The sequence below is a fragment of the Kryptolebias marmoratus genome, linkage group LG4 (assembly GCF_001649575.2).
Source record: "Kryptolebias marmoratus isolate JLee-2015 linkage group LG4, ASM164957v2, whole genome shotgun sequence".
Taxonomy (NCBI): domain Eukaryota; kingdom Metazoa; phylum Chordata; class Actinopteri; order Cyprinodontiformes; family Rivulidae; genus Kryptolebias; species Kryptolebias marmoratus.
Window position 1 is genome coordinate 7,226,773 of NC_051433.1, and position 20,706 is coordinate 7,247,478.

The window sequence follows — 20,706 nt, forward strand, 5'->3', positions numbered from 1 at the left end:
CCAGGACCCACAGACCACACCTCGGACTTGATTACATCTGCTGTTATCACTGAGAATAAAGAACTAAATAACAAAACAGAGCTGAAATGATAGGCTGAGCAACAATTAATTAAAGGCCTAGCATTCCTCAGATGAATGCATATCACCCGCCTCCTTTTAGGAGTTTTTAGACTCGTTTAATGCTGAGAAATAATGGAGTTGTAGCCATTTTGATCAATTATTTAAATTACCATTATATGCGATTTCAAGCATTATTTCACTCAGACTATGTGTTGTGAATGACTCTCAGCTCAGTATCTGTAAAACCAACTGAGTCATAGATAGTTTTGTGTTGGCTATTGTTGATTAGCTGCAGTGGCCATCTTGAATTGATTTGGCTCCAAAAGGTAATCAGCTATAGATGCACGTCCAATGATTATTTCCTTAAAGTTTCATTAAAATCTGCCCAGCGGTTCAGGAAATATTTTGCCAACAGACCAGATTTGACTCCACGCTGTTAATGGCAAAAATTTTAAAGATATTATACCATCTGTTCAGTGTACAGGTTGGGGATCAGTCTCAGCTATTACCGCACCATAATTTAGGTCAGTGTCTGTAAGGCTAAGTTATAGCCAGATATGGGCGATCATTGAATCACTTCTTCAGTTAAACCCAACTTTAAACATCCATCGGTGCTTTTCCATGTGTCTTTACTGGTAACCATTTAACAGACGTGTTACATGTGCGCAGTTACGTTTTGAACCCGAGGTTAATGAACTGTAGCGACTCGTGACCTCTTACAGAAGAGCTGACTTAACATTTCAAAGGTGATAAACTCTCACAGACTTCAAGCAGCTCAGCTCCAACAAGTTTCTGAGTACGGAGAAGATAAAAGTTTCCCAACAAAGCCTTTTTAAATACACTTAGACAGTGATCCAGATGTATAGCTATCAGAGAGGGAGCTTCTAGTTTCAAATCCAGCACAGAAAAGATTTCTTGGCCAGAATTAAAAACATATATCTGCCACATTAAGTCAATATTTAGGTGTATCCAAACTTTGACCAATCCAGTGACAGCAGTTTAAAAGATTAGGAGACAGAACTTTTACATATCCTTTATTATAACATAAAAACATACAGAAAAATAGGTTTGGTCCATGAAAAAAGTTTGCAGATTCACATAATTCTACAATCCACCCAGTGTTGCTTCACATCCCAGAGGTTCCCCAACGATCACGTCAACTCTTCCTGCCCAAACCCACGTTAGTGTCTTCTCGGGATTTATTCATAAAAATCACACAGCAAAGCTCCAAATGACACTCATCTTAACCTCCAACAGGATTAAACCCAGATATGCCGGGTGTTTTTAGTCAGTATATATAGAAACTACAGCTCCTCCAACCTGCTCTGCACATCATTACAAAAACAGGAAACTAAAAATAATAATTAATAATAATAATAATAAAAAAGCAAAACTTTGAATTCTTCAACTGAAAGGTGACACAAATCTGACAGCACGCTGCCGTACGGAGATGTGGCTCCTTTAACATGATGGACAAATTTACGTAAAGAGCCAAATCACTGCACAGAGAAATGGGCCGATAAATATAAATACTGCTTCAGATTGTAGACAAAACCTAAGAAAATAATAATAAAAATAAAAAAACGCCCACTTTTAGAGATACAGATTAATTTCACATCCATCTGAAGTGTTTTTGATTAGTATTTACAAAACTATATAGACTAGAGATACCCATACTAGCTACTTTTATGATTATTTGTACTAGCTAACAAGACAAGTATGGATGTAATACATTTTTATCAAACAAGGATCACTAATAGTAAAAGAAGAAAACTTCATATCAAATGTGAACTAAAGATAACTGCTTGGCCACAACGATGTGAATCAGAGCTTTAAATGCTGCCTTTAGACTGACACCGTCCAAACAAATACAACTAAACTAAGTGAGAAAGAAACAGCCAATATGCAGCAAAAAAACAAACAAAAACTCCAGCTGATCACAACACAATCACTAGAAACTTTCACCTCAATGGGAAGGTACTTGGACGATGGCTAGGAGCGTAAAATATAACCTCTCTCCATCAAATAGAAACAAAAAACCACAGCAGGTTTAATGCTTTGTTTTTGTTCAAGAGAAATATTACATTTAAAGTTTCCAGATACAATCTGCCCTCTGTCTTTTCATTTGTGTACAATCTGTACTTTAAAGTTAACAGTGTATTAAAATGAAAGGAATGCCTGCAGGTTAAGACGTGCTACAGAAAACAAAAATGTGCTCCGAGAGGAAAGAAAAGAAAAGCCTTACATAAAATTCAAAGTCGGAACGTAACTGAAATTATTCTTGAACCGAATGGTGACAAAGACAACCAGACATCCTGATTTAACAGTAAAGTCATCATCTAGCATCAATGTGTCTGAAAACTGTGGGGACTTCAGTTTGAACACCCCACACACACGCACGCACACACAAGCTGTATCCAACAACAAATCTCTTCATCTCCGTCTTTAAAGGACAAACTTCTTCAAGTGTTCCTGATGCCGAGCGCCTGCTCCAGCTCCTGTCGCCTCTGCTGGACCTGAAAGAGGACAAAGCAATCGTCAGGACATCTGATGATGAAAAACAGCAAAAACAGGTGTAACAAAGACAAAAAAAAGCACATTCAGAGGGCACTTCTGGTGTATTTTACTTGTCAAAATGTCAAGACAGACCATCCAATGTCGAGTTTGACTTTTCTGTTCAGATATTCACCAATAATGATTAATTATTAAAGAAATAGTATCTAATACGTTTGTTTTGGTTACAGAGATCTTCTCAACAATGTGTGAGAAAATAAAAAGAAAAAAACCTCTGAGGAAAAATTAAAAAAAAAAAAGGAGAAAAATTTACTTTGGAGTAGAAGTAGCGACAGACAGCCTCCTGAGCCCACGGCTGGTAGTAAAACTCTGCTCTTCGCTCCTCTTCGGGGTTTCCCACCACATCAGTCATAGTCTGGAAGGAAAACATTATTACTGAAGCAGCCTAAACCAGACATGCAGCTGATAAACAGGCACAAGGTCTCCGTTAAGTTGGCAGGGACAGCAACCAGCAAGCTCTGAAGGGAATCTGCTTCGGTTTTTCCCGATGCGACTGAACAGACAGTGAAGGTGGACGGCAGCTGTTCCCCCAGGAGACGACAGGTCCAAGGTCAGGGAGCGAGACACGGTCCTGGATGTTTCCCATCCCTCTGCAGGACTAACTTGAGGTGTTCCACCTGTGTTTGGGAGAGGAGCGTCCTCTCACGGTAGATTTAAAACCTAATATCACCATGAAACTAAAAATCACAGCATGAAATAAACCTGAACATTTGGCCTTTTTTATGTTTGTTGTTTTGACGTTTTTAGATTTACTGATTGGATCTGAGCACAAGAGGCTTTTTATGTGCTTAAAGGGTTCTCAGTATTCAGCTTATTATTTATCAAATGTTATCCAGGGGGGATAGTTTTTTTTTTGCATGACATACTTCAGCAGAAATAGTAATGCAATTTCATCCCATCCCACAGGAGTCAACCCTTCACCCCCAAATCCAATCTACTCTCTTTTTCACACAGCAATAAATATTTGACAAAATAATTTGGTTCACACCAAACAGATAAACAAAAACTGGTTTCTACCTGGATCATTTTGTTGTTTTTTTTCCCCACCTGAGAATGAACGGGGTGAACATTTACAGCTCCAAACCCAATCAAATCTGAGCGACTCGGCCCCTGCGCACCTTTCCCGTGTGATTGATTTACTGGTTCACGGTGTCAGATTTCGATCTACAACAATAGATGACGAGCCAACAAATGTGGACTTAATAATTCTACCGTTTCTGCCAGTTGACAGAGTCAGTAATGAATTAAACATCTTTCGAGCCGAGCCTGTGGATGAGATACTCTTTGAGTTCTGAATTTTCCATCCCAACTTATCCAGAGACATTAAAAAGAAACTCTGGTTATATAAATTAGCCTCTTGACCAACATTAAAACATTTATAATACTGATTAATGTTCACAGTCCAGTTTTAAATTAAATTCAATTGGAACTCTAAAGATAAACAATGTTTGTTGTCACAATTACTGGAAAACTAGATTGTAATAATCAGAATATGCTAATTTAAGAGACGGACCTTAATTTTAAATAGTACTCAGCCTCTGACTGCATATTGATGGACTGAATCTAAAGACCCCATAAAATTATAATGAATAGTGAATAAATAACAAGGTTTTACAGACTTTGAGATCAATATTTTAAAAAGAAAAGATGTTAAATCATTCATTTGTCTTAAGAAAACCAGAAAAAGGACCATCTTTTGCAACAAAAATGAAATAAATGTCTTATATAAACAAACTTCTCTGCCATTGTTTGGGGACAAAAATGATGAGTCAAGCCACTTTATTGTTTTGTTGCATTCTGATCTTTTAAGAATATTGTCAGTGAAGAAACAGGCCCTACTGCATCTTTATCTTTTTAAACCTTAAGGGATTTTCTTCTTTTTGAATTTCACATTTATACAAAAAAAAAAAAGCATTGCTCAGCCATTACTCATTTGAAAGACTGACAGTATCAATACTTCAAACTTTGGGAGAGTAAAAAAAAAGTATATCTATATAGTTTTTAAAATCAAACATGAGTGTTGAAGGTGGATTTGTTTTTAAAATCCAGAAATAAGACCGTATCTGATGTGGACCGAAGAGGTCACGGCAGACAAACTCACCTTGAGGTCTCTGCACTGGGACTGAAGCCAGTCGTTTATAAATCCCTGAGGATCTCTGGCAAAACTCAACATGAACTCCCTTTGGGTTTTCAGTTGGTTGATAGTCTCGATAGTTTCGTGGATCTGAGAAGAAAAAAAAAACAAGAACGAGCTCATCACTTTAAAGCGGTTAATAATCTACATATTTGATGAGAATAACCAAAGAGCATACTGATTATCTGAGGACAAGTGTTTCTTTTCCAACTATTTTCCAGAAGAGAACTCCTGATCCAAAACAGTGTTACATCTGGACACCTTCCTGATATTGTTTTTCATGATTTCACCTATTTTAGCAGCATTATCTCATTACTGAATGCTGTGTACACAGTTATGTGTGCTATAACTTTCCTTTACACACATGTAAAACTGTATAACAGTTCAGTTTATATAAATATGTTTACGTGGTGACACTAAACCAAAAATAATCTGTTATAACAAGACATACCAGATTATACAAGACTTTTATTTGAGCAACCACTCTTGGATTCGTCTCCTAAAGTGAGACATAAATCTATTGGGTTTGAGTTATTCCTTTAATCTTTAAGTGGTGGTAATGTACAAACTGATGCAGATAAACATCAAAGAAAATCTTCAAAATGTAAACCCAGCTAAGATATAAGACGCTCTGAAAATTGAGCTGCGCACAAACAGGATGTACACCAGCAATCCTCACCAAAACCAAAGTAATGTTACAAAGCGAGTGGCGCCCGTAAACAACCTGGCTGTATTTACATAGTCGAGTTGCCTGAGAACAAAGACTACACTGAAGGATGTCCTTTAGCGGGAAGGCTTTGTCCCTCACAAATGTGATTACAGACCTCGCAGCCAAGGTAATGTCTGCTGGCAGGAAATCAACAAGACATGACCCAAAAAACTAGGAAGAAAAAGAGCAATACTGCACAGGCAGCAATTGGAACAAGTGTGTGAAATTGTTCTCCGCAGGAGAGGTGCACAAATTGAAAAAGTGTTAGATAAAGAAAAAAAACCCCTCACATTTAATTTGACATAACTTCAAAACGGTTACAGCAAAGGTAAGTTTTCACAAAGCAGAAAGACAAACTAGGAATCTTTAAAAGATGCTTGCTGAAGAACCATCTCATAAGCTTCAGGTAAATCTTGCACAAGGATCAAACGCCACAAAAACACATCTTACTGTGGACACAAGCTTCTCAGAAAATACCTGGACAAACGTTTAAGCCGGAACAACATCTGTACCTTGTTATCCAGTCCTGCTATTTCCTGCTGGCTGGCTGTGGACAGCAGGAAGGAGTTCATCTGGGTCTTCAGCGTGTCGTCCACCTCGACATCAATGTCATAACAAGCCGTCTTCTTCTGGTCATTGGGGTCCACACTAGGGAAGAAAAAGTAAAAGTTTTCACAAAATTTGATACTGATCAAGGAATTAATATTCAAGTATGGATTAAAAAGACAACTTAACTCAGTCAACATGAAAAAAATCTGTAATATTCAACTTGTGCCCATTTCAAACAATAATTACTTTGAATTTATCTTTAACGTAATTTTAAAATAAACAGACAAAAACCTTGTTATTATACGTGACATTTGTTGACGTTTGCTGTAATAAAAAATGATGTTAGCTTAACAGAAGCTGTGTGGTTGTGATGGAAGAGAGCAGGTGAAAATAATATCTTAAAATTTAATCCTATTAGACAGGAGCTATAATAAAGCACTTTTATTGGCTTCTTTAAAATGAAGCTGCCAGAAGTATAATCCTTTCTTTTCCAGCTCCAGGTGTCTCAAATGCCACCTACTTGATTTACGCTCTGTGTATGTCAGTCAAACGGAGAGAATATTGTTTCCCCCTCCTTATATTATTTGATTCATGTTACTGTGGAGTGAAAAAACAAAACAAACAAACAAACACACTAAGGGATATCACCTAGTAACAGCAGGAGAATCAGGGGGGGTTATTTGCTATCTGTAGGATTCCTCTGAGAAACATCATATTCCAAATGAACCCACAGCATCATGTGTGTCTATAGGAGTGGTTATCTTAGATATATTCAAAGTTTTATGACTTTTCCACACAAGATGGATTAAATAAGTTTGACTCAGTTTACTATTTTAATACATGTCTATAAATGTTAGTGCCGGGTTTGAACAAAGTGTCCTCGCCTTCTCTTGTTAGCTGAAGCCAGCAGCGCCGGCTTCAACTTTTGGCTTCCTGTAGAGTCTAGTAGTTTAATGAATGTCTCTGGTCTGAATGCAATCCGTTCTGGGGCAGGTTGTAGGACTTCATATTGAACCGATGTGACCGCACACAAGCAGCAGAGTTATTACCTGGATGTTCTGTGGTGAGAACTCTGCAGTCTTTGAAATAACAGAGCTCTGTGGAGTCACCAAACATTTTATGTGCCTTTATTTCTCTCAAATTGCATCTACTAGGTAATTAGGCTTATCAAAAGTTGTGTTAATTAACTCCATATACAGTAAATGCAACTCTAATGGCTCTGAAGTGTGTTAAAGTCAAAATATTAGTGTAATTAAGATGTCTGAATGTATTGCGACAGCGCATTGTGTGACGTGGCGGCGGGTGTATCTGCGTACGGATAAATGTGGCGTACGTATGTTCTCAGTCAGAGCTGTCCACTCGCAATTCAACCACCCAAGGTGAACGTCAGTAGCAAGTCTGATCAGGACCTATATTGCAACCATAGAGTACAAACTATCACCGCAGTATATTGGCTGCATGTATCTAATTTACCAGGAGTTTAGTTTAGTTTCTTGCACACCTATCTACTGTCCCACTCATAGCAAACAGCAAACGCCCCCAACCATCTCTAAAACTCACTGTTTTGTATCCGGAGAGAAGAACGAGTGAATGAAAGAAAGTAAGAAGTCCAAGTTAGTTAAATTACTGAGTAAATTGAAGTGTTTTTTTTTTTTAAAAACCCACCGCCTTTAAAGGTAGCTCTACCACAGATTTGTCAGTGCTCATGCTTAAAGGTAAATGCATGCCATTCAAACCTGTATTGTGTTGAAAATTATGCACAAATGGTCGTGGATTTTGTAAGATTGCTAAAAAAAAAAAAAAAAGGATTTCATTTCCATTACCATTGCATGATTTGAAACCAGTTCACGTCCAAACGGAACCTTTTTTTTCTAGTTTAACAACTTCATTCATCATGTTAACGCAGTTACCTGATCACATGATTTATGATGATGGGTTCTGGAGGCATCAGCAGTGCATGCAAACGCTGTGGGATTTCAGAGAACTTCATTCGCTGAGTCTCAAAGATCTGAAAAATAAACGGCTTCAGCTATTGCAATCATTTAAGTTAAATGTTGAGCAAAAAATGTGTGTGAACTACTTTAGAAAACTGAACACATGCTGGTCTAAATCATCCATCAGTTGAAGAATACAAAGCATGACCGCATCAAATCAACAGTGTAACTCACTTTGTTAAAAAAATATTAGACATTTTTATGCAACTAGAGTCTTGTGAGCATCTGTTCAAACTGGTTTTACTGCTCTTTTCTACACTTTCCTTATTCCAAATCATACTAGAGAAGTTACAAAGCATGACCATCCTGCCATGTTCATTTCAAATATTAACTTTCCAGAAATTCAACAATATTCTCCTACAATCTTTTTGTTTATCTTGGCAGAAAGAAAAGCTCCAGGAAACCAGATGCAGACCCACAAAGAGAGAGGCCATACATGGGCAGGCAGAGAAAGGATGAGACAGATGGACTGCACAACACCGAGAGAGGAAACTAACCAGAACAGCTCTGAGTCTGTTGAATCTTCCAGCCTCAAAGGTCAGCTATATTTTATGATCATAAGGTTTACAGAGGCCCCATTTGATCAATTTCAAACAGAAAAATACGACAGTTTTAGCTATTTTAACATGTAAATAAAGCGACTGCTCACCTGCTGCAGGTATTTGTCACAGTTGATAAACTCGCGCTCATGTGGGTCTTGGAGTTTATGCGTTTTGACGTACTGCCACAGGGCCTGAATGATGACGGGTCTGGTCTGGGTGTGAATACCCAACATACGGGCCAGACGGGGGTCCAGCTTGAACTGAGGGGGCTGGAACAACAAAAAAACGGAGAAGAAATTTGATCTTAAATAAACTGCTATTACATATTACGCTCCTCGGAAAAATAACATGCTCATGAGAATTAAGGGAAACTACTCAACCCCCCGAGCATTTACCTGGTAGTCGAGCATGAGCAGGACGGTGCAGCGAACTCCCACATCGCCGGGCCTCTTCACTTGGAAACCATCAGTCTCCTGGGTGGTGGCGGTCCTATGCCACTAAAACCAGTCACAGAACATTTTAAAGACAGAAAAAAACAATAAATGTCAACCAGTGGTTATTTTAACATAAATAATGTTTGCACAATCATAAAAATAGCTAATCTTTTTAAAAGTCTTAAACAAAAATCTAAAGAAAAGGACTAATAAATTAATAATCAAATAGAAGAGAAATCATCTTACTTCAACCAGGTGATTATCTGGCCCATACAGGTCTTTGTCCAATTCAATCACGAGAGACTTGAAGAATGATGAGAACTTTCTTTTTTGTTTGGTAGCTTCATACTTGGATACAGCTGTCTGTAAGCAAGATGAAAATTTATTTTTTATAAAGTTGCCTTTTACCGTTTAAAAAGTATCAGTTTTATAAAGATGTACATAAGTGTAAAGCAAAAATAACCTTTAACAATGAATGAAAGTCTAAATTAACAAATAAAATTTAAATCATAAAGCTTACATCTTCCAGAAGACGTCCTTCAACACGTAGCTCCCATGATGCAACTGTGCCCTCTCCGTCCTCAGCATCAGGCTTTGCGGGGTTGAAAGTGTTGGATATGAAGATCCGAAGCTTTCTTTTTTGCTAAAAATAAACAATTGAAAGAATCTTTAAATCGGTGTCACTGAATGAAGCGTTTACATCTGCACCGATGATCAGCGGTGGTGCAGAAGATTCAGTTTTCAGAAACAAGCAGCTTTTCCAAACATCATAAAAGAACAGGCAGTGGATTTCTGTGCAGAATTCAGACACAGAGATGACATCAGTTTTACATAAAACATTTGTCAGGAGGGCCTGACAGCTTTACAATGTGTGAATATTCCTTTTGTTCCTGATAACAATAAATGAGTAAACCAACAAAGTCAACATCTCACAAATATGACAAACATGTTCAACAATAGGAGCACAATAAAACTAATCTACATTTGTATGACAACCTAAGATATACATAGAAAAACTAATAACTGACAGACATTTAAGATAAACAAGTTTTTTGATATAATAATCTTAGAGTTAAGTGTCCATTTACTGTGAACATAGTGATCACCAAGACTCTGAAAAGCCAGTAAATTAATAACAGGTAAAAAGAAAGAATCTACCTTAATGGGTCTTTTGAGGGCCTCCTGAATGTCGAGTCTCTTACGCATAATAGTCTGGTCCAACTTCCTCTCAAAAGCCAGGAGATCCATGTAAGCCTGAGACTCTGGGACCAGTTCCCTGATCTAGGAAAAAACAAACACATATTTGCAATAATTCACAACTGCAGGAGCGCACTCAAAGAAATATGGCCCCTTCTGAACAAGGCATGTGCCAACAAGTGCTGATATAAAACCATAGAGTGTTGCAATTGTTTTCTGAAGCGTTATCACTATAAATCAGCACAGCTGACTTTTAATGTTAAAGAAGCCACTTTTCTTTTTCCATCTGCTGACTGTAACACTGATTATTTTACTTTAAGTCTGGGCACAACGTTTAGCTTGACAAAATGAAAGAAAGGATGGAAAAATCTTTGCTCAGGAGAACCTTCTTGTTGCTGCAGACACTTTTTCTTGATTTCTACAGTCTCCAAAATGAATCAAAATACCAGATAAAAGATTATGACTCAGATCTGTGATAACTTTTTAACATAGCTGTATCTGAGGCTTTCAATAAAACTTCGAGCTGCACTTTTGTCTCATTTTTTTGTGTCTCAAAGATGTTTTTCATACAACAAAAAAAGCTGACAAACCTTCAACACTTGCTTCAAAAACAACTTTACAGCTTAATCCAGCCATTGTGCAAAATGTCTTTGTGACAAGACAAACACAATGCCTAACATGCACATTATTATGTTTTACAAAGAGAAATTTGGAATTTTAGGGAATACAAAATAAAATGAAATAAAATAAAAACCTAACTGGTTACATTAATTCAGTAAAAGCATAATTTCTCACCCTCTGAGGTAGAATTTTATCAGCCATCTTCTTCTTCTTTGTGCTGGAAAAACAAAAGAGTAAACAAGAAAAATATGCGCACAAATCAGTGTAGACCTTAGTTTCTACATAAACAAGACAAAAAAAAGCGAGTTAAGTCTTGAACATATCTGCACGAATACACAGACACGACACGGACAAACTTGGATTTGCATAACCACAATAATGAAGTTCCTAATTTACAGGGCTGAAATTGGATCAGGAATTGTGCTGGGCTTGAATTAAATCCTGCAGGTGCAGGACAAACGCACTGAATTAACGCACAACCATTACTGCTGAGCCTAATCATGCAAGTAAATGACAATTAGCTTCCACGTGCCTCCAAATACACAGCCCCTTCCTGCTGCCTTTCTCTCTGCTGATTCGGTTTTAAAAATATATATTTAAATGTCAATGAAAAAAACATTTCATTTTCTAATTACTTTTACAATGAGTCAACCATTTGGAAGATAAAAGGTTGATTTTAACCTCCGGCTCAGACAACCTGCTAATCCAAGACTTAAAAATGTTAAAATGACAGAATTGTTTGATAAATTTACAAACAAATATATTAAATTATGAAAAATATTTGAAATAGTAGTGTTTTTTGTTACAAAATGATTTTGTTGTTTGTAAAAACACCAAAACTTTAACTTGGTGAGTTTTAAAACATCAAGTGGTAAAAATATTCATATTATAAAACTACTGGCAGGTCTAATTTTTATTTTATTTATTTTTTTCTCTTTAACTAGCATCTCTGCTCTAATTTGGTTTGGAAAGAGAGCTTTGGGGATAACAGCAATCAGCTTCAAAAGCATACCTATGAAGACCTCTGAACACAAAAAGATAGAAATAATTTATACAGGGTTAAAGCCATTACTGATGACTGAATGCTTCAGTGCACGCAATTAAAATATCGTTTTTAAGAACTGATCTCCTGTTTAAAGGGACACTTTGCTTTGTAGCTGAGCTGGGAGAGCAGAGGGACTCACTGCTGGTTGCGGTTCTGCTGCTGCTGAACTTGCTGAATCTGTTGTGGGGCCGGCCTTTTTCGAGAAGGGTCCATCACCCCGGGCATCCCAGGGCGAGACACGGGGCTGCTCCCGTATCCTGGAGGGCCCATGGCTGGTCCCTGAGGGGTCATACGGCTGGATGGAGGCATGCCTGGTCTCTGTTTAAAAAACAACAAAAACCAACACTCTTGAATCTGGAGTTGAAAAAAAAACAACATTTTCAAACAGGATTTACTGGTGTCTCTTTGTGTTCTTTGTGTGTCAGCTGCAGATGGGAATTTGTACTTGTTTTTTTCTTTTATTCAAAGATCAGTGTTAGCGCCTGTACATCAGAGTGTTGGAAAAAAGAGGTCCGTTTTCATAAATTCATCAAAAATTCAACTAAGAAAACCAACAATAAATAAATGTACAGCTAAACATTCCTACAAAGGAACAGCATTAAAAACATTAAAGTGAGGCAACTTACGTTAACAAAATTATTTTGCACTAATGGACCGGACGGTAGGATGGAATAAAATGTCCTCTTAACAATGCATTATGGTCATACTCCTGCAAATCCCCCTTATTATAACACAAAGGTTTCCTAAAATATAAGTAATTTTCTGAAGATACTTGCTCAATAAAACAAGTAAATCAAAGACTCTTAGTCAGTTTTCACAAAAGGAATGCAGAAAAAAAAGCTCCTTAGAAACATTTAGAAGTGCTCCTTTAAAGACATAAATCTGGGCTCTGCAACTGAAGGTTTTTGGAAGATCTTTAGCACGAAGAGTTCCCAGTTTTCAAAAACGCTGCCTTGAAACGGTAAAAAAGACCAGGCTTTAGTCAAGCAATCAATCAATAAAAACAAATACAAAAGGTAGTACCTTGAGTAAAATGAGCTGGATTTTCAAATGTCCGATCTTTCATAGAAAACCATTCAAAAACACAAACTTAACCCTCATCTAGCCAATCAAAACTGCGAACTATAACTTTCATTATACATATATAAAGTTCAAATAAGCAACACAAAATGTTTTCAAGGTCAGTGCATGACAAAAGCTTTAAAAAGTTTATTGAGAAAAAACAAACCCAAATGCCACTATTAATAAATTTTAGTTCATCTACATGCTGTGTTCCTGTAAAGTACTGTTCACATCCTCTAAAAACGACTACAGTGTCTTCCTTCATCAATGAGTTCATTCTATAATCAGATATTAAATCGCTGCAGTAAGTGCAACAAAAACAGATGCAGCCCGTCAAAGTAAAGTAAATCAAATCAAGTGTCATCAAATCCACATAATTTGATATTTATAGCTACCTGTAAGAAAAAACTAGCAGCAAAATATCCCACGGCTCACTGACAAGAAAACACAACCCCAACCAACTCACCAAGCCATGTGCTAGGAATTCAAACAGACGACTTCTTGTATTTGACTGCATGAGTGCAGGCAAGATCAGTAGATAAATCACAAGTCACTGATTGCAGCTTTCCCTCCAGCAGTATGTCCAGCAAACGGGACCAATAAAGGCTAAACACACTCTCCTCAACCTGTGGTGGAAGGGAGGAAGAGTGACTGACTTCAACAATACAGACCCTGCCTTTCCCACACAACACGGTGTGAGCAGAAGGGGACTGCGTGCCGATCATTTAGTGCTTTTTACACCATACCTCAGTATAACCTTGGTTTGCCTGAGAACAACTGGAGATCTGCAGTATTCAGAACATGAATTATTTTTTGACTGTGCTGTGAAAGGCTGCCTGTGTGACTGAAAGCAGCCAAGGACACTGCAGAAGCAAAACGAAAAAAAAAAAAGAAAAAGATGCAGAATCCTTTCACTGAATTGTATTTCAAGTTGGCAGCATTCTTAAACGACTGAGCTGCTGCACATCAATGATAAATGATTCATCATTTTTATCAACCATCATGAAGCAGAACTATAGCTGGAAATGAAACGATCCAACAGAATCGCAGCCCAGTTAACAAAACTCAAACATACAAGCTGGGAGCCATGATAATCTAATCAGATTGTGAATGTATGATTCAATTCTGTTTGCTCTGAAAATACCTAATGCATGTATCAGATAATACAACAAACCACTACCACTTCCATAAGTAATCTGGTAATTAAATCACAAGTTATGTTAAATAATAAGGAATTATTGCCTGATTTTACTCAAAAAAAGAACTTGCTTTTATAGACAGGAGGAGGTACGTCTCACCTTAAACCCAATTTTAAGATTTGAACCTTGATGCTGTGACACAACACGAAGTAGGGTTTGTTTTGCATTCAGCGGAAACACTTCTGCATAATCAGTATCTGCAATGTATGCTAAATGGGCTGTACTTGTATAGCGTCTTTCTAGCCAACCAGGCCACTTAAAGTGCTTTACAACACAATCTGTGCCCTCATTTACTCATCTACACACATTCATACAGCACTCTGCTACATCTCTACAAAGCTAATCTGAATAAATCATTCTATAGAGTCGAATCAGTGCTTTAGACTGCATTCATACACCGATGGGGCACACATTGACGACAATTAGGGGTTCAGTGTTTTCCCCAGGGACACTTTGACATGTGGCATACTGCTGGAATCAAACCTTCAACTCTCATTGGAGGACGACCGCTCTAACCACTGAGCCACAGCTGCCCCACATACAGAAGTTGATATTTATGGAAAGGGAAAAAAACCTGGTTAACACTCCAAACCAAACACGCAATTCAACACAATTTAAGGGGAAAGTTACAAAGCTGAAAATAAAACCAGTAATTTAGCCATCTGTATACATCATCAAATATACTAGCTGCATTTTGTATGTATTATTCTATCGGTTCTGTTTGGCTAAAGTTAATTTTTGAAGCTTTTTACCTAAAGGTGCCACTTAAATGTTGCTTTTCTGTGTACGATTGTTTTATTAGTTACGCCAACTTGGATACACTTTTCAGACAATATCTGCATATCCTTAAAAATCACAGTACAGTTTGTGAAACAGAAAACAAATGTCTAACCTCAGGTCTTCGCTCAATCAGCTCCTGTTAACTTGTCATCTGATTAAAGCCAAAAGCTGACATGTTTGTGTAAATACTCAATCATCCATGTCACGGCAAAACCTTAAGAGTTTTAAAAGAAGAAAACTGGACTTCTTTCATGTTAGTTAAAGATGTTTCGCTTCTTCAATTCCACTAAATTCAATTTGATTTCTAACTAAAAAGCTCCTTTGATGAGAAGCAAAACATCAACTAGGAGAAAAGAAATCCAGTTATCTTGTTTTTAAACTCTTGGGTTTTTAAACTCTTAAAACTGATCTGTTTTAGATTAGTCATCTTGCTGGGATTTTGACCCCTTCTACTGGAAATCAAACTTTTTGAAGAAGATGACTCTTGAAATAGAAGAGCTGGCATAAACAGAGATATTTTACTGAGGAATGTTAAAGTAAATCAGCATTTCATTTCATTTAATCCATCATGATATCAATATATAGATATTAAATTTACTACTATGTGCAGCAAAGAACATAAATATTTAACCTTATGTTTGACACTAGCTTGATTCTTATGCATTAGTATTATTTTATTTCTTTTGGAAAACTCATTTTAAGGTTACTACTTCAGGCTCATGCTATCCATTCAAAAGTAGATCTGACTTTACAACATCTGGTTAGAAGAGAAGCAGGCCCCAAACAGACTAGTACGTTTAAACACTGCACGTTTATTTTATTTTATTTACTTTTTGTGCAAAGCCCGAGCCCTTTCGATGCTTTTTTGTTGAAGAATATTGAACGAAACAACAGAGTTAGCTGAAGCGGTGTTAGCAAGCTAAGCTAGCAGGCTGCTGGGACTCACAAACTAACTTTAATGTTAGCGGGCGGGAGGTTTAGCTAATTTAAACAAGCAAACCACTCTCACAGTTCAAAAAAAGTTTGAGGAGGGTGGCTTCTGTTTAGACCAGCCAGACAGTTTGTGTTAGATTTGAGTCCGCTTACACACACACAGAGAGAGAGGGGATAACATTAGCCGCTGGTGACAAAGCAGCGGAGGGAGGCTTTGTTCTAGCGGACAGGCTAACCGCGTCAGCAGCAAAGATGGAGCGATAGCTCACCGGGTATCCAGGCCCGGACATCGGAGAGCGGTACATGTGGTTCTGCGTGGCCGACGACGGTCCCATTCTTCCAGAGGGGGTCCCGGGCCCCATGCCTGGTCCTGCGCCCGGTACTGGCGGTCCAGGTCCCATCGCTCCACCGCCGCCACCCGTCGGTGTTGACTGAAAACCCCCTCTGGCCGCCATCTCCTCTCTAAATGTCGCCGCCGGTGAAGAAGGAGGCACGAAGCTACCGCGAGATCGAGCTGGAGGAGCGGAGGCGACACAGCGCCCCCTGCTGTGGAGCTGTGGTAATGAAGGAAATACCTCTGACACGAAATATTCTCATGAAAGTCTTAAATCCCCCTTTTTATTTATTTATTTACTTAGTCAATTATTTATTTATCGTCTCAAAAGAGCCATACACATTTGTCACATTTAAAATGTTCCTAATATTGTTTTATGTCTATGATATTAAATATTAATTGCCTATGAACCATTTGGCACCAAGTGATTAACTGGCTTGTTTTGAGTGGAAATAAAGCATTCTCATCCTTCTGAAAAAGTTAAAGAACAATAAATAAACTAAAAATGACACATAAACCCCCCACAGTTTTAAATGTTCAAATAAAAGTTCAAGGCCTTCAGAAAACCCTATTGGAAAAAACAAAAACAAAACTTTTGCTCAAGTTTTGCACTTTAAACAAGAAAATCTGGGTTTTCTAAAAGAAGAGCTCAGGTATTTTGGACAGTGCTGTGCACAGAAACAACGTAACTGTAACTTAGTAATAATATGGAAGTAAACTCCAATACATTTACACTCATGGGTGTTTTAAGTGTTCAGATAAAGAAACTACACTAAAGTCCTGCATTAAAACAATTATACCTACAAGCATGTACGTGAGCGAGAGAATGTAGACTTTTTGCACTTAAAATAATCTATTCAGAACAAAACAGATTGTTTTTGAACCTTCACAGATTTTCTTATGATTGTTCCAAGTTAGATTATTCATGAAATTGCTTTTATCGCTAATAAAATTGCAAGTATTCAGTGCAGGGCTAAAACTAATAAGCATTTTAATTGTGAATTACTATAATGATTGCTTTTTGATTAATAGATTTTGTTTTCTCTGCCATGGTTCGTTGCTTAGTGATTTATTGACTTTATTTATTTATTTATTCTGTCATTCACTTCAGCATGTTACTTTGATTTATACGAATACTCAGGAACATAAAATGAATATGACTGCATGTTTGTATGTTTGGTGCAGCCATTTTATTTTCAGATTTTCCTGTTTCTATATGAGCACAATCAGTTGTGCAAGTGCACAGGTTTGAAGGTCAAACAGCTCTTAAGACTCGTGCAGAAAATGAGTAAAATAAATATAATTTAATTAATTCAAAACAGACTTTTAATAACAACACAGCAATTCTATCAACAAAGTAAACCTGCAAAAAGTTAGATATTACATAAAAAAGCAAATCAATACAAATGCGTGTTTAAATTTTAGTAAGGTTGGGTTTTGACATGTTTATTTTTAACTGCATTTCTCTGAATTTAATGTTTTGTAAATGAGACACAATTTTTTTGATCTAAAATGCATCTGTTGTACATTTTTACAACTGTATTTATTGTTAAATAACCTCATTATTTAACAGTGTTACCAATTTTATTTGGTGCCTGTACACGAGTGCATTTAATGTTAACAGTAAAAGGGAATTACAAGTGCAAGCTAACAACAAATGCCTGTATGGGTTCTAACAATAAAAATAGATGGTTATTTCTCACAGATTTGTGAAGTTATTTGTCCCCCAAAGACAGCAAATTGATTTAAAACCAAACAAAACAACATCTGGAGCCCTTACAGGGAGAAGTGAGGAGGGAATGTACATTTTAAAGTGGAAATATACTCCTGTGCATTAAAGAAAAAACACAAAATTTTGAAAATAGCCTCCAAAATAGTTTATATATCAATTAAATTCAAACCTGGTCATCTGCTTTTAAAACCAATTCTCAGAGCTTTTCCAATTATCTCAAAGAACTCAGAAGAAATCCTTTGGGAATTTTGGGTGCGTCAGTGTCTTTTGTCTCTTTGTGTAACCCAAAACCTGATGACGTGGAGACACACCACCTGTAGCAGAACCCATTTCTCTTATTATACCTCCTTCTGTGTGTTTGGGCTTGTTGATGGTGTCTTTCTAAAGTGACTTCTCCCCTTTTGCATCTTGACTGTGCAGAATTATTGATGAACAACCTGAAAACTTACAGAATGAAAAGACAGGACCAGGTTGTTTCTCACCGCTGGTTCTAATGACTTCATGTTTACTGCCAGTGGCCCGACACTGAAACTAACACATGCACAAACACAAAGCTGGAGATCTCTTGGGTCCAACCCTGAAAACTTTGAAATGAAAAATATTTTTATGTCCAGGATTTGTCATTGTCACTGACAGGTAATGTGAGTAACACTGCTCACTTTGTCATAATGCAGTCCTCTGCTGGGAAAAATCCTGCATCTATTTACACAAAAGTTGACATTTAGCACTTTCCCCAAAACATCTCTGCGGAGCAGTCATTTTTGTAGTCAGAAAAGATGTAAGACATCCTGTAATGGAAAAAATATGAAAGCATTACAGCACAATAGAAGGTTCTACAGACGACAGTAATTAATACGTTTTTTTTTCCCTCTTAAACCTAAAGTCACCTTATCGTCCTCTGAATGTTTACAGCTATCACACAAATCAAACGCCACATCTCCTTTCATCACAGCAGGGCTTCACAAATTAGTAAGCTGTCTCCTTCCACGTTTGAGAGGTGATTTGAATCGCATCCACAGCACCTCCATCTGGAAAGGTTTTTGAACTGACACATGGTCACCTTTGAATTTACGCTGTGATCTTTGGTTGGATGACAGAGGCAGAGAGATGGTGTTACACACCGGAAGAGTCTTATTTTTACACTTACACTAAGTATGACCAGATGAGGTCCTGAAACAGAACCACAACAGTGCCTTTTTAAACTTTGATGCCATTACAGTTTCCACATTTAGTATGGAGCAACAGCAGTGCAAAACATCTGTCTGCATCTTCTCTGTTTGATCAGAAAGGGCCTGTGTGAGTGCACACAATGGATGGGGGGTGGAAGCGATGTTTTTGAAACTGGGAGGAACCGAAAAGTGTCTGATAATCTGGATTGTACTTCTTTACTGCTTCAAATTCTACGAATGGGTCTGCAAACAGTTTTAATAATAAATAATTAAATATGGATTCATACTTTAAACAAATGAAAGGCCAAATGAGGCACGCCCAAGTTTGAAAGCTAATACAGCATCTTTTCAGTGGTATCAAACTCGACTGCATGACAATAATTAATCCTCCTAATGAACTGAATGTAAAGTGGAGCCCAAAGGAGCTGCCACGGCCTTATCTATGACAAATGGCTCGGCACTCTAATTGCGCTGAAATATCTGACAGGATAAATTTATACCAGAAACGTGACTGATCCGTCACACAGGCAGAGCTGCGGGGACGGATACAAGCCGGAGAGCAGAGTCAGATCAAAAATTCATATCTGTACAGTACAGTCACCAGTGGGCAGAAATCTAAAATAGCCCAGTGCACATGAAGGATCACAGGGTCGAGACTGGCTATTTTGGGTCAGTATAATTTCGATTCAACCAGCTGCTCTAAGAATACTATATATATAAAGCTTTTGAACAGCATAAAAAAGTAAAGTATTTAGACGATAAGTTTCAAAATAATATATATGTACAGAAATATGTCAGGATTTTTAATAAATGCACAAAACAAAGCAGTTTGATCATGGCTGTTTGCTCTTTGCTTTCTGCACAGTAAGTCTGTGAACATTTTCAAGTATATTAATAAACAAAAATCTCAATTATTCAACACAAAACACTATGAAAACAAAACATTGGCAATGGAAAAATGAAGCCAATGTACACTGTGCAGATAATTTTTAACCTGCTGACTTTTAGGCTACAATCATATTGGAAATGACAAAGCAAAGCCCACCTCTCTGAGGGATTGTGCATCTGGGGTATAATATCTGCATCACAGCTGATAATAAGATGAAATAAAAGGATTAAGAGGGAATTACCTCTAATTTGTGTGTGAGTGTGTTCAGTAAGAGCACACAACAAGATTAAATTGTCAGATATGCGTGAAAACAGAAGCACAACATGTTTCATTAAAGCACAAACATTAGAGATTTCCTGCATAAAAAGCCCCCCCCCCTGTAAATCACAACCAGCTGCTTGTGGTGATTAGCTGAGGATGTTCCAGCATTTTAAAAAGGGCAGACCATTTGAGATAGATTCCATTACATGGGCATCTGCTTGTTGTACTGTCCACAGATTGGCTGCGTGTCAGCCAGCAAGGTGAGGGCAAGGAGGGATCAGTTATCTTTGATCTTTCAGTCCGGGGGGTATCGAGGGCACATAATGTTTTTAACCTCATTCAGAAAGGAGTGACGCTGTTTGCCAGGATTTTAGGACCCGCTAACATGGAAAACTGAGTAATTAATACCCTCGAGACTGCAGGAAAGTCATGTTAATCCTTCATTTTTGTGAAGCTTTTTAGTTTGTCTGAACTCCTGCTGGTGTATC

General features: G+C 37.5%; 1 protein-coding gene across 1 annotated transcript; it reads right to left on the minus strand.

Moving 5' to 3' along the window:
• Window positions 1-1,079: 1,079 nt before the first annotated feature.
• Window positions 1,080-16,330, minus strand: smarcd1 (SWI/SNF related, matrix associated, actin dependent regulator of chromatin, subfamily d, member 1). Its single transcript, XM_017408691.3, has 13 exons — window positions 16,103-16,330; window positions 11,999-12,177; window positions 10,989-11,031; window positions 10,155-10,277; window positions 9,517-9,639; window positions 9,243-9,359; window positions 8,958-9,059; window positions 8,670-8,831; window positions 7,937-8,034; window positions 5,990-6,125; window positions 4,736-4,858; window positions 2,888-2,989; window positions 1,080-2,576 (listed from the first exon to the last, which is right to left on the minus strand). The coding sequence occupies exons 1-13, from the start codon at window positions 16,286-16,288 to the stop codon at window positions 2,523-2,525; spliced, it is 1,548 nt and encodes a 515-aa protein (XP_017264180.1). The 5' UTR covers window positions 16,289-16,330; the 3' UTR covers window positions 1,080-2,522.
• Between the last annotated feature and the right edge of the window lie 4,376 nt (window positions 16,331-20,706).

What these genes read in the sequence shown, in the direction of transcription:
- smarcd1 (XM_017408691.3), bottom strand. Translation starts at nt 16,288, where the DNA reads ATGGCGGCCAGAGGGGGTTTTCAGTCAACACCGACGGGTGGCGGCGGT. An exon ending in CAGCAGAACCGCAACCAGCA is followed by an intron (nt 11,032 to 11,998) that starts GTGAGTCCCTCT and finishes TTGTTTTTCCAG; the next exon opens with CACAAAGAAGAAGAAGATGG. An exon ending in ATCATAAATCATGTGATCAG is followed by an intron (nt 6,126 to 7,936) that starts GTAACTGCGTTA and finishes TTTCTTCCCTAG; the next exon opens with TGTGGACCCCAATGACCAGA.